The sequence below is a fragment of the Protobothrops mucrosquamatus genome, unplaced genomic scaffold (assembly GCF_001527695.2).
Source record: "Protobothrops mucrosquamatus isolate PMUCROS unplaced genomic scaffold, P.Mucros_1.0 scaffold336, whole genome shotgun sequence".
NCBI classification, from domain to species: Eukaryota; Metazoa; Chordata; class Lepidosauria; order Squamata; family Viperidae; genus Protobothrops; species Protobothrops mucrosquamatus.
The window spans coordinates 281,268-298,583 of NW_015386674.1; the positions used below are offsets into that span (position 1 = coordinate 281,268).

Here is a 17,316-nt window from a genome sequence, read left to right on the forward strand (position 1 = left end):
ATGTGACTATGGGGACTGACCATACATCACTTTTTTTTCCAGCTCTGTGGTAACTTCCAAGTGGTGATTAAACAAATGGTCATGGGTCGAGGACCACCTGTGGAAAATTTGCTGCAGACTAGAAGTTTGGTTAAATTGCTAATTATTACGGAAGCTTAGAGCAAAAAGGATAGACAGCACATACCCCATCAGCCCTTTTGTGGTGACCCCCAAAGCAGTCTTCCCCCTAGTTCATACAGTCAAACCTGGGGAGGGGGGAGTAGATTTTTGTCTCTTAAGAAAAGGGAGTAATTTTGTACTTCACAAAAATTACCACTTTTGGAGCCAATTCCTTCTATGATATAGTCCCATAGCCTTTAGAAGCTAGAAAAATCTTCTAGACTCAATCTCTGAGTACATAAACAAGTCCTTCCTTAGCTTAAGGAGGAGGACCTCCTCCCATGCCCTTAAGTTCACTTAAGCCCAGTTTTTCCCCTCCCTCTAGATTCACAGTGATTCTCAACTTGGACCGGTTTCTGAGGTGTGGACTTCAACTCCCAGAATTCCCCAGCCAGCGTTGCTGGCTGGGGAATTCTGGGAGTTGAAGTCCACACCTCAGAAACCGGTCCAGGTTGAGAAACACTGCTCTAGAATGTAAGCAGCATAACTGGTTTTGGCTATGGTTATAGTTTGTTAATTTCTGATTTACTTAATCTTGATATTTTAGGAGGGAAAAACGCCACAAATGGGACTACTCAACATGTTACATTATAAATAGCCACTCAGCTCAATGTGGTATACGTACTTGCATAAACTTTACATGTCATAACTAACAAAATACACCATTCTGATGGGTGAGACTACAACTACATTGGCTACTCTTGACCAGTTCTGGAAATGCAGTCATAATGCTCTGTATTCAACAGAACTAAACTTTCCATATTCTTTCAAAATAAATTACTGAAATTCAAATATTATGTAATAGATATTTAGTATTACTGAGGTACTGACTTTGCGTAAGCAGTATGAGATGCTGCCTCTTTAATATTAAATTATTCTAATTAAAACCTAGACATTGTCATGAGTACATTTAAGAAGCATTTTATAATAATATGTTGCTTCTAGCTTAATAATTTCATCACTTCGTTAATTTTGTTGGCAAAAAAGTATAAGTGACTTCTCGTTGCTGCCTTCTGCTTTGGTTTTGCTTTTTAAGCTTTCCAATCTCGTCTACAGCCCTGGTACTCCCTGAAAGTTTTCCAGCCAACTACAGTACTAACTAGACTTGGCTATCATTTTTCTAGATAGCCAAGAATTGTATTTAGACTTGAAAGGGAAAACTTTTCCTCCTGTCCATGTTATGCCACTAGAGGATGCTGTTGCTTCACAGAATGAGTTTCTCATTTGTTTTTCAAAACAAAAAGCAATGAATTAAGTAAAGCTTTCCAGTTTTTGATTTGGCTGCACAAACTTGGAACAGTGAAGGTAGATAATATGTGACAAAGTAGGACACAGAATATGCTTTGTTAATACCTAGAGCAGTGATGGCGAACCTTTTAGAGACCCAGTGCCCAAAACCTGCCCCCCGCCCCACCCCATCCACGCTCCGCCCCCGTTCCACCCCCACTCTGTGCTCTGCCCTGCCCACAGGGCCACCCACCGCCTCCATGGCTTGCCGCAGCACATCGCCCAGGCAGCCCAGCAGCGCCATGGTGGCTACGCCCTCCGCCCGCGCCCTGCAGCATCAACTGCATGCGATGGAGCGCGAGGGCAGAGTCTTTCCCACTGCCTGGCTGCCGTGTCCTTGGCTGCGCTGCTGGTGTGCTGCTTGGCTGCTGCTGATGGGGCCGCGGGGGGAGGTGGGGCTGGGGCAATGGCGCATGTGCCCACAGAGAGGGCTCTGAATGCCGCCTCTGGCACGCATGCCATAGGTTCGCCACCACTGACCTAGAGCACTATTGGACTGTAACAGCCAGTATTTCTTTAGGAGGACAAGAAGGAAGGCTTCTTTTGGTGCAAGGGATTCAGTATAATTTACCTGGTTTTCTTTAGAACTGAGAAAAGCTTCTGGAAATACTGTATACTGCTGCTGGTTTTGAGCAAGAAAGGTCTTTTCCCTCCATCTGTTGCTTGAATTGGAACTCACACAGTACTATTGACTTTTTTCCCACTGAGAATCATTGCAGCTGTTTTACCCTTGGAGGCTGGAAAGCGTTTGATTATTCTTTCTAGTTTTAATCCTGGTTACTCTGAGTTTCAAGTTGATTTTTCCTCTTTAATCAAAATGACTATAAGACACACATGCAATGTCTTATAGCAGACTTGGGAGAACAACATAATAAACACATAGTGTTTATTATGTTGGTTTCCCAAGTCTGCTTTAATTCAGTCAGCAGAGAACCATCTAAAACAGAACTAAGTATAAAACTGCTGCTTTCCATCCTATTATATCACCATGCCTTTTTCTCTGTGTGTATGCAAATATATGCAGAGAAAGAGTTAACTTACAGTGTCTTTTATTGTGAACAGTTTGGAAAAGTTTTTCAAACCAACAAATCCTGTCTCATGTATGCCAACTCAGTTTAGTCATAGTTTACTCACTGTCAAAAACAATGAGAACAAGGGGAAACTGATGCTTTTAAAAATTCTTTGATGTCTATGACTGCAGATATTCCTCATTTAGTGACTTGCTTCATTTAGCGACACTTCACAGTTATGATCTTGATTAAAAAGAGACTTTGCAACCAATCCTTGCATTTACAACCTTCACAGGTGTGTAAAGCAAAGGAAAGCTGAAGTAAGTCAAACTGAGGAACACTGACTTAATGACCAAATTGCAAGTCCCAATTGTCACTAAACAAGAACTACCTATATGGGCAAATCTCCAATCTTTGAGCCAGAAGATTCCTCCAATCTTATTGATGAGAAAATGCGTAACTTGACTCTGCTCGTATATCCCTCCCTACCCACCCCCAAGCAAAAGAGAAACCATTCCTAACACATTCACTTACTTTAAAAAGGTAACTTAGGTGAGTCAGGTGGTATAAAAATGTGATGAATGAAGAATTGGGACTTGAGCTTCTGTCACTAAACGGTGCATCACATGATCGCATTACTTAGTGACAGCAATCTTGTAATCCCGCTTGCTTTTGCAAGCCCAGGATCATAGAGTTGTTAAGTGAGAAGAGGCGGGTGTGTTAGGAAGCAGCCTGGCAGATGTCACGGTTAGGTGCAGCGGTCCACAGGGACAGGGGTACCATGGTTGGGTGAAAAGAAACTGGAACAACTTCAGTTTCCCCACTGACATTGCTTGTAGGAAGCTGGCAAGGCATGTTGGAAAGTGATCGTGTGACCATATCACTGTGACATAATCTTAACCCAGCACCAAGGATTTGGATTGTAATCCCATGACGATGGGGACACTAGTTAAAATTCCATGGATCGGTTGTAAGGTCCTCCTTCTTCAGCACTGTTGTAGCTTGATTACCTGTACTGTTGCATTATGCTGGTTGGGCTGTCTACAAGGAGAAATTCAATATATCTAGATAGACCAGCTTAAGGAAAACTGCTAGAGCAGCGGTCCCCAACCTTTTGGGCACCAGGAACTGGTTCCATGGAGAGCGATTTTTCGACGGACCCAGAGGGTGCATGGTTTTGGGTGCTGCCTGCATCCCACGGATGAGGCTTTGCTTCTTTGTGTGGACTGGTTGCTGGCATGCCACAGCCCGGTACTAGTCCACGGACCGGGGGTTGGGGACCCCTGTGCTAGAGAAAGCAAACATTAATTACCAGGTTCACCAGCAGGGAGCACACTTTGTTAGCTCTGGGGATGACAGAATGAACAACTCAAGATATTTGTGCCATAACAGATTACAGATAGTCCTCAACTTACGACCACAATTGAGCCCAAAATTTATGTTGCTAAGTGAGAAATTTGTTAAGTGGGTTTTGCCCCATTTTATGACTTTTCTTGCCACACTGCAGAGCCTCAGACAGTCCAGAACCCTTTTGAAGCTCACAGTGCGTTCACTTAATCTGTTGAGTATTCATACCATACAGATGGAGCTCCAAGTTTCCATATATAGTAGAAATGAGAATGAAACCCTCTTCTGAAGCTTTATTCTGCATATAGTCTAATGAGTTTAACTTTCCTCAGGGCGAGGAAAAATGTTCTCATCCACTCCACCCATTTGCATTCTACGGTACTTATCCTTAGTTAAATTATATGCGGCCCTGTGCCTAGGTTTTGCAAAATAACAAATGAGAATGAAAACCTGGGTTTTAGCTACATATGTTCCCAAGTATTCTGAATTAAAGAAACAGATGGTAGTAAAGTTCACGAAACTACCACTGAGTAGGAGATTCTATGCCTTTAAATAAAAGAAGACAAATGGGTGTTTCTCTAAATTGTTCTCAGAAGGTCTCCCAAGAGGAAATTGTATCATTTTTCTCCGTAAATACTTCTGCTGAGCTACTCTCGCCCCAACCCCTGGTATTTAACTTGCACCTACTATCCTGCAGTTTAAATGCATGTCTCACCTTGCCTAATCCCCAGAGCACAAGGTTTACCATCATTTACTTTCCTGTACGTAACATTTTAGCATTGGTTTTTGCTGTTTTTATTTTACTTGTGTGTATCTCTTCCTTGCCAATTGCTTATCGTTTGGATGGGAAAATAGGTGATCCTGTTCATTAGTATATGAGGTGGTTAACCACTTCCTATTATCTTTGTATTTCTTCCTCAAACTTTTTAATAAGGCAAAAAGGTTATTTTGCCATGGAGGTACTCAGTAATATCTTCAAAATAAATTATCCTGTCAAAATAGATAATTTGACTAAGATACTGATAAACAATACAGAAGCTAAATTTGTGCTGTTCTTTTGCCTTAAAATCCAATTGCTTGATTTATTCCAATATCTTGCTATTTTTTTTTAAAGCTCGTCATTCTTTGAATCACTTTATAAAAACCCTGGCAAAAGAGTTGTGCTATCCACTGCTCCTTTTTCTTGCATCTTGTGGATAAAATTCAGGGTATTGACTTTGATCTCGAAGTCTGATATGCCTTGGACGCTGCCCATTTCAGCATTTCTCCTTAGTTCTTAGTATAATTGTGTCGAAGACAAGACTATTTTCTTGACTTTACCACCTATGTTTCAAGCTTAACAGAGAGGAGATTGTGCCCAACAATTGTAGAATTTTTTCCCCCCAGATGTTCATGTTCCTGTGCCTTCCTGGAAGAGTAAAAAAAAAATTCCTTCTTGATTCACCTAGTAAATGCCAGCCAGGTTCAGTCTGTTACAACTTTATTGTCCTACATTTCCTCTGAGTTATCCATTCTAAGTCCTTTGAAGGGTCAAGATAAATGTCAAAAAACCCCCAAAACAAATGTAGGACCTGGCTTCTGCATATTTATCTTTAAGAAATTTGCCCCATATCCCTTTTAAGACTCTTGAAGCCACCAAGATTCAGCAGTGTGAATTCAGATTGCCCAAGTATTTTGAATCACCATTCTATCTTTGTTTTTGTCAATATTACGTATCACTGTAATTTCCTTCTTTGCCAAGAACTGCACATTGAGTAATCCCAATCCCAATCTTAAACAAACACAGGCACGCGCGCACACGTGCACCTGATCTGCTTGTTTGGAGCAGAGCAACAAATCCACTTCCCCATCCCCAGATTTACTTTGGTTGCTAATAATCTTAAATGTCTTGTGTTGTCCCCATCCTCCTTTGTTAGTTACAACTTGTTTTGCAAGTTTGCTGTTCCAGTTTTATCCCAGTGTATTTATGCTACTTGTTCCTTGATAACCTGTTTTGCTTTTTTACTTCCTTGAAGTTACCTTATGAAGTCGGAGCGTTAAAGGGGTTCTTCGTGCCTTATTTTTACCTTCCCAGTTTCTCGTGTCCCTTCCAACTTCAATCACTTATAGGTATGAAATGGAAGAAAAGAGGAAAACTTCCTGCCTCCCTTTCTCACTCTCCTCTCTTGCCACCCTCCACTCCCTTGCCCAGAGGAATAGATGAGGAGAGGCACAAGGCGCTGCCTCATCTTCGGCTGTGACATAAATACTGCAGCCACATTCCATCTCCACATCAGCCCGTCGTCCTACCAGGGACAGTAGGTTGCTCTATATAACTCCAGGAAGGCCTAGCAAGGATCTTGCCAAGTTCCTTTAATTGATAGCAACAAATCGTTAAGAACCCAAGAAGGCAACGTAGACAGAAGGAATTTAGTACTCTGGTGCTAGCTACCCCTTACCCAAATCCATTTTTTATCCTCAGTGATAAATGGCACTTGAGGAGTTTGACTGCTATCATTTCTGTCTGCTCATGAGGCCGTCATCAAAACCCTGACTCAGGGTTAAATGTCCTTGTACACCTATTGTGTTCCTAGTATGCCATCACTATCCTCATTTGGGGTCATAGGAGTTGTAAAGATACAGTTCCTAAATCAAAATCTAATTTCCCATTTTTTAATATATTTCTATTCTGCCTCTCAGTTTATGAAAGTATTTTCTAGCTAGACTCCTCTGCATAGCCCTTGCTTCCAATAATAGGACAAACTAAAAGTAATAGCACACTACTTAGTGAGTTCACGCACCACCATAAGTTACAATACATGTGCATTGGCATTTCATTCTATCTTGTTCAGCAAATTATAGCTATAATAGCAAGTATGAAACCTTCCAATTATAGCAAAGTTTAAGAAAATATCATGTTCCCAGAAGAATGGTTGAAATATAAATGTTCACATTTATTACCTCTTGATTTTACTCCATAAGACTTTGGAAACAAAGAAACCATATAAAATTTAAAAAGCTAAAATATAAAATTTATTTGACAAAAAATTATCTGCTGCTTAATTCTTAACTAATTTAGTAAAGTTAGGCTTTTCAAAGTTGTTCTTAGCAAGTTATTTTACAAGCTTTTAAAAATAACATGATTTTCTAATTTTTTTTTTGTGAAACTTGTGTTTCACATCATATATAATCAGAAACTATATATACAAATCAAGAGCAGTGGCTGCCAGTTCTCCTTTCCCCAACTTTGGCATCTATACTGTGAGAAATAACCATGTCCTCCCACAATTCAAAACCACTCTATGTCTCATACATAAAGTTAGTGTTGCCTTTATGAACACTTGTCAAGTAATCTTTGAAGATAAATTGCCAAAATGAATTTGGCAGTTCCAGTCCAGGAAAACCCCAATGCGCATGTCTTTCTTCAGCCATTGCTATTAGATGACTATAAATGTTCTGTATGGTCCGACATCCCATTTACTTTTTATTGAGTCACACTGACCTTTTGATCTGTGGCTGAATCGTGGACTAGCAATTTTTTTAAGACAAGAAAAGCAGGAAATCACATCCTGCTGTTATGAGTAACTTTGTTTTAGCCCACCCACAACTTCACTTACAAGTCCAGTTGGAAGCACATGCTGGATTTTGAGCCAAGGCATATATGAAATATAGAATGCTTGGCGTTCCATTGCCTAAACAAAATCACTAAACTAAAAAAAGCTGATACCAAGACTAAAATGCAGTGGTCCAGGACACTATGTTCTCTCTGTTTGGTATAAATTTTCTGACATGCAGCCTGTAATTATTCATCATACTAAGCCATAATTTCTAACTTAGTGTCATTTTAACCCAAGTGCGATTTGACAAATCATAGTTAAAATAAGCCATGGTTTAGTGTGATGTGTGGATCTAGCCACAATGTTACTCAAGGCCATCAGTCTGATGACACCAAAGAAAAGGCTAGTCAAAGTGTGTTTTACAAATTGACAGTATTCTACCCAACTTTAAGCTTTAGAAGAAGGAACATCAGCAAAGTCAATAAGCAATCAAAGATCCTTCAGATTTTCTCACAACAGAATTCAGGGATAATCATAGCTGAAAGGACAGCTACTTTATAACATAGTTTATGCATCACAGTAAACCAGAAGTGCAGAATCTAAAGCCCCGAAGCATTTACCCAGTGTTTTTGAACATTGTTACTAAATTGTTAATCTTTCATATGATCAGAGGGAAGACTTGACCATACAGGGAGTAACAATATTTATTTAAAATTAAATTAAATGGAATCAAAATTAGATTTTATTCTGACTGCATCTACTGTTTTTTGGGAATATGGCCCCCAGCATACTCCACTCAAAATCAAGAGCAGTCCTAAACTCAGGAAAACTTTGGCATATCCATGTATTCACCTATAATGGGTAAGTTCACATCATGCCTCACACAAAGGCAAATTTGCCTGACAATTTAGTTTTACCCCTGAACCACTCAAAGATAGTTAAGCAAGAAATGGGAGTAAGATACATTTTAAATGGGAAACTCCTATTTTGTATAGCTCTATAACTCTTCTTTACAGATGCAGAAGTAAAAATATGCTCTTGAAAGTCCCTTAAGAAAAATTGTACATTGTGCATAGCAAAGATGGTGGTGATGATCTAAACTTGTTTAGATCTGTCACTATATTCACATTATATAAAACTTAGTACCAATGAAGGAGAAAACTTAGTGCATTTATTAAGCTGCCTCACATTTCTTCTTCTGTCCTGTCAGATGTACTCCCTGAAGTACAAGGCATCAGGAAGCACATAGTGCAACAAAAAGAAAATGTACAAGGAACATATTCTGAGGCACAGAAACCAAACATGATGAGCTCAAATTGTGGATTGTAGTTTGCTTCTTTAGCAATTTAATTAGATTTACATTGTCTTTCTTCTTGGAGCTCATAGTGGTGTATGTAACATTCGCTCCTCCTATTTTTCTTTATAACACCCACCCTAGGAGACAGTTTGGGCTACACCAACACTTGAACCACTGCACTACAGTGACTCTTAAATACACAACTATCTAAGGTTTGCCCCAACTATTATTAGTGGAAATACACTGCTGGACCATACAGCATATTCATTCATATGGTTTGGTTGACTTTGTCTTAACACGTTGCTTGTTGTCCAGCCTATTGTGATTATTCCGGTCATGCCTTAACAATGCCTAAAACAAGTCAGAAAGATTTAGTTCCCCCACCACATTAACCCACTAAACAGTTTGCTTGGTTCCTTTCTATATGTTGTGTGAAATCAACTACAAATATGTGTCTAGCCCAGCATGTGAAGCCAATCAGTTTTTTGTTATTCAACCAACCATGACTAAATTAAGTCTAGCTTAGAGCAATTGGTGAATTCGGTGTCTTTTCTCTCTGGCAAATACTCTTTAGGAGAGGGCACCAAAATAGATTTTTACGAAACCGACAAACAGTAAGAAAACCCTTCTCTTAGATCAGGGGTCTTCAAAACTTAGCCTTTTCATTATAACTTGTGGACTTCAACTCCCAGAATTCCTCAGCCAGTACGCTGGCTGAAGAATTCTGGGAGTTGAAGTCCAAAAGTCATAAAAGGGCCAAGTTTGAATACCCCTGGTCTTAGATCCTTCACCATATTAGTGAAACAACACTAATGGTAACATACGAGCCACTAACAAGTCTTCTTAAAAAGGTCTTCTGGAAAAAGGTGCCTTGCTTAGCCAGGAAGTAGGAAAGGACCTGGTTTAGGATTTGAGAGCCAAAATAGCCTCAGGTACTAGTTTCTCAGCTCCTGGATGAGGGATAAAACCAGCTGATACCCTCACTGCACTATTTTAGGCCTGGCTCAGCGTTTTATTTCCGAAGGAAAATCGAGATTATATACATTCAAATCATTACGATCATCTCCGCTTGTAGAAGTCCGATATGGATAGGCCAGGGGTAGGCTCTCAGTTAACCAGAGCCGGCTTCTGAGGGGAGGGAGGGGAGCTTGGCGGGCTCTTTCCCCGCCAGCACAAAACTCCGCGATATTTACGGAGCAATCGTTGGGGTTGACCACGCTAAGATTATCGGCAAGAGACAGCCTTACGGGAAAACTAACAAAAGCCCAAAGCTGAAAATCCACAACCACGAGCCTTCGACAGTGTGTCATCCCACCCCCACCCACCCCCCGCCGCGGGGCAAACGTGTGAACCAAGCGTTTGTGTTGCCCCCACGGGCTGAGCGCGCTCCACCCAGCCAGCTCGCTGAAGCTCGTGGCTTTGCGGTGTCTTGGGACATTCCCAGCCCCAAAACATCGCCCCCTTCCTTGTTTGGCTGGAAATTGACAAGAGTCCAGGGGCCTTTGCCTGGCAACGTGGGCGGGGGTTCCCGGAATGGAGCCCGACCGGCAGAAACGTCACGAGGCAGAAACGGCCCATATATGGCCATCTTCCCCTGCGTCAGGAGGACGACCCCCCCCCTCCCGCCTGGGCCCCGGAGGCTCCGCCCACTGGAGCTTGGAAGTCAGAACTTGCGAGATCAAGGAAGCGAAGCGAGGCGTGTGGGAGGCCCAGCCCTGGGGCCCTTAGGCGCGCCCCCTCCCTTTCCCGTCCCTGACTCCAACAGGCTTTCTAAGCACCGGAGCTTTAAGCAATCCAAGCTGAGAGTCTGACATCAAAGGGAAAAACTGGGAGGGGGGAAGGGAACCGGCTCCGAAAACCTCGGGGGAATGACGCGCGGCGGAGGGGGGGCATCGCAGGCAAGAGCGTCGCAGCCCAGGCAGAGAAGAAGGTACCATGCCGGGGGGGGGGGGAAATGAGGAAAGGAAAGCGAGCAAGAGAGGAAACGCGGTGAATTCCACCGGGCACATGACGGCCGGTCTAATTAGGTTTATCCTAACAGGCCCCATTAGGAAGAATAAACATCCACCGGAAGGGTTAACGACCAGGTACTGCCATCAGGGCGTTCCAGAAATTAAATCTTCCCCCATTATCTACGTTTGATAGCTTTTCCGAGGTATTGTTAGCGATTAAGTAGGTCGTGTCCGTGCCTGTAGAGAAATCCACAAAATACTTTAAAAAAAAAAAAAAAAAAAGGTAAAGGAGTTGGCGGTTAAGTTGTGGCATATGAAAAGAGGCACACGTAATAAAGTAGTTCGAACATGTTTACTTAAATAATTTCAATAAAAAGTCAAAACACACAAATACAATCATGGGGGGTGAACTTGAGGACTCAAAAGTATTAAAAGCGCTAGTAAACAAACCCACTTCCCCTTCTTGGCCCCTTTGTCCACGCAATGGCCTCTTGGGGGGAAGAGAGAGGCTGAGATTCCATTACATCCCTGTCTAAACTCTGTCCTGGTCCCTTTTCTTTCAGTTATAAATTAATTTAAGTCCATTTCTTTTCCTACTGGCATGAAGGAAACCAAAAGGCCAGTTTTCTGGACTCCGTCTCGAGTACCTCCAGTTCCGCTGCACCATCCAGCGATGCAGCCGAGAGCAAGAGAGCGAGAGCAACGCGTTTCTTTTAAATACACACACATACGAAATCACGCTCACTGACAGCTATAAAAAAAAAAAAAACTTGTACACACTCAGCACAGATCGAAGTTCTGGATCCACCAGACTGAGTCACAGACGTTAACTAGGAAACACGGACTTGGGAACAGAGACGCAGAACGTCAGTCCGGCTCCGTGTAAACTTTTGCGTGACAAGTCCACTTCTCTTCCTCACGGCGGAAAAAAAAGTCTTTTGAGATGACGGCGATCTGCCCGGTGCCTCACCGCATCAGAAGGACTGCTGCATCTTGGTCGTCAAGAGGAGCTGGCAGCCGTTGTTCACGTGGTTCATTACTTTCTGCTTCAGCTGCGCTACCTGGTCTCGGAGCGCGCTGGCAGTGTTAGACAGTCCCGCGTTCTCGTTCTTTAAGCTCTTCACCTTGTCCTCCAGCCGAGCGATGCGCTCCAGCTTCCTCTTCCGGCATTTGGTGGCGGCCAGGCGGTTGCGCAGCCGCTTCCTCTCCACCTTGATGCGCTCCTGATCTTCCATGTTAATGGGAGACACGGGCGGGCTTTGCACATCCGGCACAGTCTGGGGCTCCTCTTTGAAGCCCCGCGCGGGGTGGGGCAAAGCTAGGCCGTGAGGCTGCGGCATGTAGCTCAGGTTGGCACTGGGGAAGCTGGACGTAGTACTCAGGGAGCCGGTGGGGTTGTAGCTGGTCAAGTTGGTGTAGATCGGAGGCGGCTCCTGGGGAAGGGAAGCACCATAGCCGCTACTGGCCGACGAAGCTGCTACCGCGGCCCCGATCGAAACATTGGGGGGCGGCATGTGGTTCATCTTATGGAGATCGTCCAGCGCCTTGACGAAGCCGTCAGCGAAGCCTTCCTGCTCTTCGGTGGCTCCCCGCGGGTAGTAGTATTGTCCCGGGGGCGTGGGAGTGGTGGTGATCACGCCGTTGCTGTTCTGAACTATAAGGCGCTCCAACTCCGGGGCAGCCAGCTTAAGCGAGGAGCTCGCCGTTTCAGCCGACTGTTGCTGAAGCGAGCCCGGAAAGTAGCCAGCGGGGCTGTCTTCTTGGCCGCGGAGGTGATGGGGAAGCTGGGACTTCAGGCCGCGGAACGGCTCGGCCGACAGGTTCAAAGCCATGCCCGACTTCAGCGCCTTGTAGTCCTGGCTGTAGCCGGAGAAAAAGGAGTCAGGGTAGAAAAGCTGCTCCATCTTCGTGCACATCAGCCGCGCGCTGGGAGGAGGGGGTGGACACCCGGGCTAGGACCGTCCGAGATGGCTCGGGGCTCACAGGAAAGGCCTTCTCTATCTGCCTGCCTGGGGCGTGGATCGACTTCTTCTCCCAACGCGAGGCGAGCGCGCTTCCGCCTCCCTCCCAAGCTTCACTTCCAGATTTCAGAGCGAGACAGACAGAAGAGGGGGGGAAGAAAAGCTGGTCTTTCCGGCGGCTTCTCCAACCACCCGCCCTGACTAAGCTCCGCTAGCGAGGATGATTCACGCTTGTCCCCCACTGAAGGCAAGCCCACGGGACGAGCGTTCCGGCTTCAAGCCCTCCCCGAGAAGCAAAAGGAGCAGGTACCGTACCGGCCAAGGGAGAGCCTCCAGCGCGCTGGTGCCAATTGTGAATTATCTGGGCTGCAGCGTGCGTTTCCCGGCGCCTTTTATTCTGGCGGTGCCCGCGGTGTTGGCGGAAGGGCGCCGTCATTGGCTGGAGAGCGGAGCGCCTCCGCCCACCGCAGCTCACGCGAAAGGGGAACTGAGCTCATTGCTCGGCAGCTCGTGCTCCAGTAAACAGCCCGCGGGGCGGCGGGGGGGGGGAGGAAAGGGAGGGAGGGAGGGGGTTGGAAGACAGCGCGTCAGAGTAACGGGATGGGCGGGAGAGCGAGGGAACCGGGAGCGAAAGCAGGAAAAGGGCGCAGCCGCGGCGAGGGCGAGGGGCGGCCGTGCGAGCAAAGGCACGCATGAAGCGGAGACGCGGGAGAGGTTGGTGCGTGACGTCCTTTGCGTTGGGGAATAAGCCTCCCTGAATTTAGCGCCGCTTATTTCTAAGCAAGCACGGGCATTGTAACCCGAGAGGTAATAGGGGCGGAGGATGGGCTTTCTTTCCCTTTTTTTTTTGAACAGAATTCCCGAGAGGCGCCGTGGTCGTGCCTTGGCGGCCGGCTGGGTATTAGTTTGGCATTGAGTACCTCCTACCTAGAGGTTTTAAGTTGGCTGTGTGATCTTTGGCATATCACTCCTTCAGCCTAGACAACCTCAGGGAGTTATTATAAGGAGAAAAGTAAATAACGCTCATAAGGCAGGCAGCCAACCAGCCAGCCAGCCAGCCTTTCTTGGAAGAAAGGTGACAGATCAGTACTGGTTGGTTTTTTTTTTTTAATGCATTCAAAGGCAGATCAGTTTTATTCTCTAACCGCCAAAAACCCAATCTGATTTTTCAGGATTACAAGAGTTTCCAGGGTTAGTAAATATCAGGGAAGCAGTTCTTTGAAAGAGCTGCCTCTGTGAAGATAACATGGTTCATCAATTCTAGAAATGCCTTCCGAGTAAATATTTTGTAATGAATCAGACTGTATCAAGAGGCAAATTTAAACGACAGTTATACCCAACCTCTGATCTAAATGTCCTCTCCTATATGAAAATTTAACTGGACACAAACAGTTCAGCCAGCATACTGAGAAATAAATGTTTACTCTGAGATGCATTCAAACGTTATGTACAAATGTCATAAAATATGTAGAAATAATCCCATGTCAAATACATAAATTGAAATCAGAAACCACAGACAAATACCACTTGAAGGCACAGCTCAGACATAAGTTACACCCTGCCATATTCAAAATAAACACAGATGAACAACATAGAGAGATCTGCATACCACATTAAGATTCCATAGAAGGAAAAGAAGAAAACATGCCTAAGATCATAATGTACACAAGAAAGCTTAGATTTTTTTTAACATGTACCTGAAGTGATCATTAAGATGAAAATGGCTAGGAGTGGATATTACTACAGTTATCTTAACTGCTTGCAATAGCAGGGAATAAGAATTAAGGGGTTAAGCTAAAACTTCCACACACTCAAGAATATTGAGGGAGAAGACACATACAAGAATCTTCAAAATACAGACCTGTATCCGTTCTGATCTAGCCTAGTCACCTACAGCTGGATATACAAAATAGAAAGCCATACTCAATCCCGGTATCTACTGAGAGGGTCATCTTTTTCTTCTAATCACAAGTATGTACAGGTAGTCCTCGATTTACAACAGTTTATTTAGTTACCATTCAAAGTTATAACAGCACAGAAAATAGTGACTTATGACCATTTTTCATACTTACGACTTGCAACATCCCCATGGTCATGTGATCAAAATTCAGACACTTGGCAACTGACTTATATTTATGGTGGTTGCAGTATCCCAGGGTCATGTGACCACCTTTTGTGAACTTCTCATAAGCAAAGTCAATGGGGAAGCCAGAGTCACTTAACAGCCATGTTAGTAACTTAACAACTGCAATGACTCACTTAACTGTGGCAAGAAAGATCATAAAATGGAGCAAAATTCACTTAACCACTGTCTTGCTATGCAACAGAAATTTTGGGCTCAATTATCGTAATTATTCTCTCTTGCTTTTTACATATAGACGTGTGTCTCTGTGTGTATGTAGGTGTGTATATGCATATACATAGACATGTAGATAGCCACATAAAAAAGAAGTATTTTGAGGAAACCCCATATTAAATATATTCTCCATTAACACAATAACAAATTTGTCTCCCAAATCACTGGAAGCACTAATGATGAGTCTAACGCTTAAATATTTTGGACACATAAAGAAGACAACAGACACTGGAGAAGCCCCCCGATGCTTGGAAAAATAAAGACAATAAAAAAGAGGCGTCAGAAAGACAGAGAGCTAGGCACTATCACCAATTTCATAAATATAAGCTTACACAAACTCAAACAATCCTTGCAAAATTATATCCGCTGGGTTATAAAAATTAGAAAAAAAATGGCTAATAATAAGGATTAGGTCTAATTATAAGTTGATCAAGAAATTAGAGAGCTCTGTCTAGCCAGAAAATTAGAAAAAGCATCCAGCATCCACTTCTGTACTACTATTAAGAATGAAACTACTTCCATATTGTTATCAAGAAAACTACATGAGGTATCTTATGTAGTCTCTAGAGTGGACCTCAACTCAAGCAAATTTTGACTTGATTTTTAAAAATTAGAGATGATGGGGATCAAGCTTTTTTAAATGAGCTTCATCCCACCCCATGATATAAAAGGATCAGTAATTATTATTCAGTGGTGACTAAAAAGCTCTTTAAACATATACAAGTTTTTCTGACAAACTTAGAATACAGGTAGTCCTTGACTTACAACTGTTTGTTTAGTGACCATTCAAAGTTACAACAGCACGAAAAAAAATGTGACTTATGACCGTTTTTCAAAGTTACGACCTTTGCAGCATCCCTATGATCATGTGATCAAAATTTGGATGCTTGGAAACTGGTTCATATTTATGACGTTTGCAGTGTCCCCGGGGTCATGTGATCACCTTTTGTGACCTGACAAGAAAAGTCAATGGGGAAGCCAGTTTCACTTAAAAACCGGGCTACTAACTTATCAACTGCAGTGATTCACTTAACAACTGTGGCAAGAAAAGTTGTAAAATGGGGCAAACACTTAACAAATGTCTCACTTAACAGAAATTTTGGGCTCAATTGTGGTGGTACGTCAAGGACTATCTATACATTTAGTGTAGGGCAGACGTTTATGGACTAAAGCACTGGCAAATTTTGACTCCCATTGAGTTTAAATCCCCAAACACAAAAACAAAGAAGCCTAAAGTTAATGTGAGGCATAGCGATTTCTTTTAGGCCAAAGAACTCTGGTATTAACAAATGGGAAAGGGAAAGGACAGGGAGAGAAAAGATGGATCCACCTACCTGGACTCTGGTTACACCCACCTCTTGTATAGAGATTTCAACAGATTACACCCATAAGAATGAGGCTCTCGGCAGAAAAACGATACTGTGCCATGGCCTAGAAGCAATTTCCTTATGTTGAGATAACCCTACTCCTGTCCACAGGGATTCTTTTCGAAGTGACAGTTAAAATATATGCAGAAGTATTGAAATGCCGGAGCATACTCTAAATTGTGTGGAACTAAATAGCATGCAGAGGGGAGGAAAGAGAGGGCAGAATTGAAGGGAAGGGGAAGCAACCCTCACAGATGGTGTTGCAAAAACGCATAACTCATAAGTGATGAAAGGAGGTGTTCCAGATAGACAAACACTGTAGGCTCTATCAGGCTAGAACAAGAGCCAGCCTTAGATTTTGTTCTCTTTCCTAGTACCATAGCAGGAAGTGCCAGCCTCTGGCGTTGCCATTTAATCGTTACCTTTGTTTGCCTGCTTAACCCAGGCATCAGGCAAGAGGGTGAAGGTTAAGGTGCGGCAGGGTGTGGCAGGGAACGCTCCCTTCTATGGCAAGCATCTAAAAGGTACCCAACCTTGCAGAGCTTGCATAATAGAGGGGAGAGAGAAGGAGAGAGAGGGAGGGAGGGAGGGAGGGAGGGAGGGAGAAAGAGAGGGAGACAGGGAGAGAAGGAGAGAGAGGGAGGGAGGGAAGGAGAGAGGGAGAGGGAGGAAGGACAGGGAGAGAGGGCGGCAGGGAGAGGGAGGGACAGAGGGAGGGAGGGAGAAAGAGGGAGACAGGGAGAGAAGGAGAGGGAGGGAGGGAAGGAGAGGGAGAGGGAGGAAGGACAGAGAGAGAGGGAGGCAGGGAGAGGGAGGGAGAGAGGGAGGGAGAGAGAGAGGGGGGTATACAAAATAAATTTTGCACTGAAGCAGCTTAGCAATAGAAGTTGATCCATCCAAATGAGCTTTGTAAAGCAGTACACCTTTCTTTTGCAAGAAAATGGGCAACTATATAAATTTTATTAATAAAAAAATACAAATGTTAAGGTTGATGAAGTTATTTTTTTAAAAAAAACCATCATTTGAAATGTAAAATAAAAAGTA

The 17,316-nt window shown here is 43.6% G+C and overlaps 1 protein-coding gene across 1 annotated transcript; it reads right to left on the reverse strand.

Annotated features, from left to right (window-relative positions):
* Positions 1–10,922: 10,922 nt before the first annotated feature.
* JUNB (JunB proto-oncogene, AP-1 transcription factor subunit) lies at positions 10,923–12,894 on the reverse strand. Its single transcript, XM_029284021.1, has one exon. The coding sequence runs from the start codon at positions 12,502–12,504 to the stop codon at positions 11,563–11,565; it is 942 nt and encodes a 313-aa protein (XP_029139854.1). The 5' UTR covers positions 12,505–12,894; the 3' UTR covers positions 10,923–11,562.
* Positions 12,895–17,316: the final 4,422 nt, after the last annotated feature.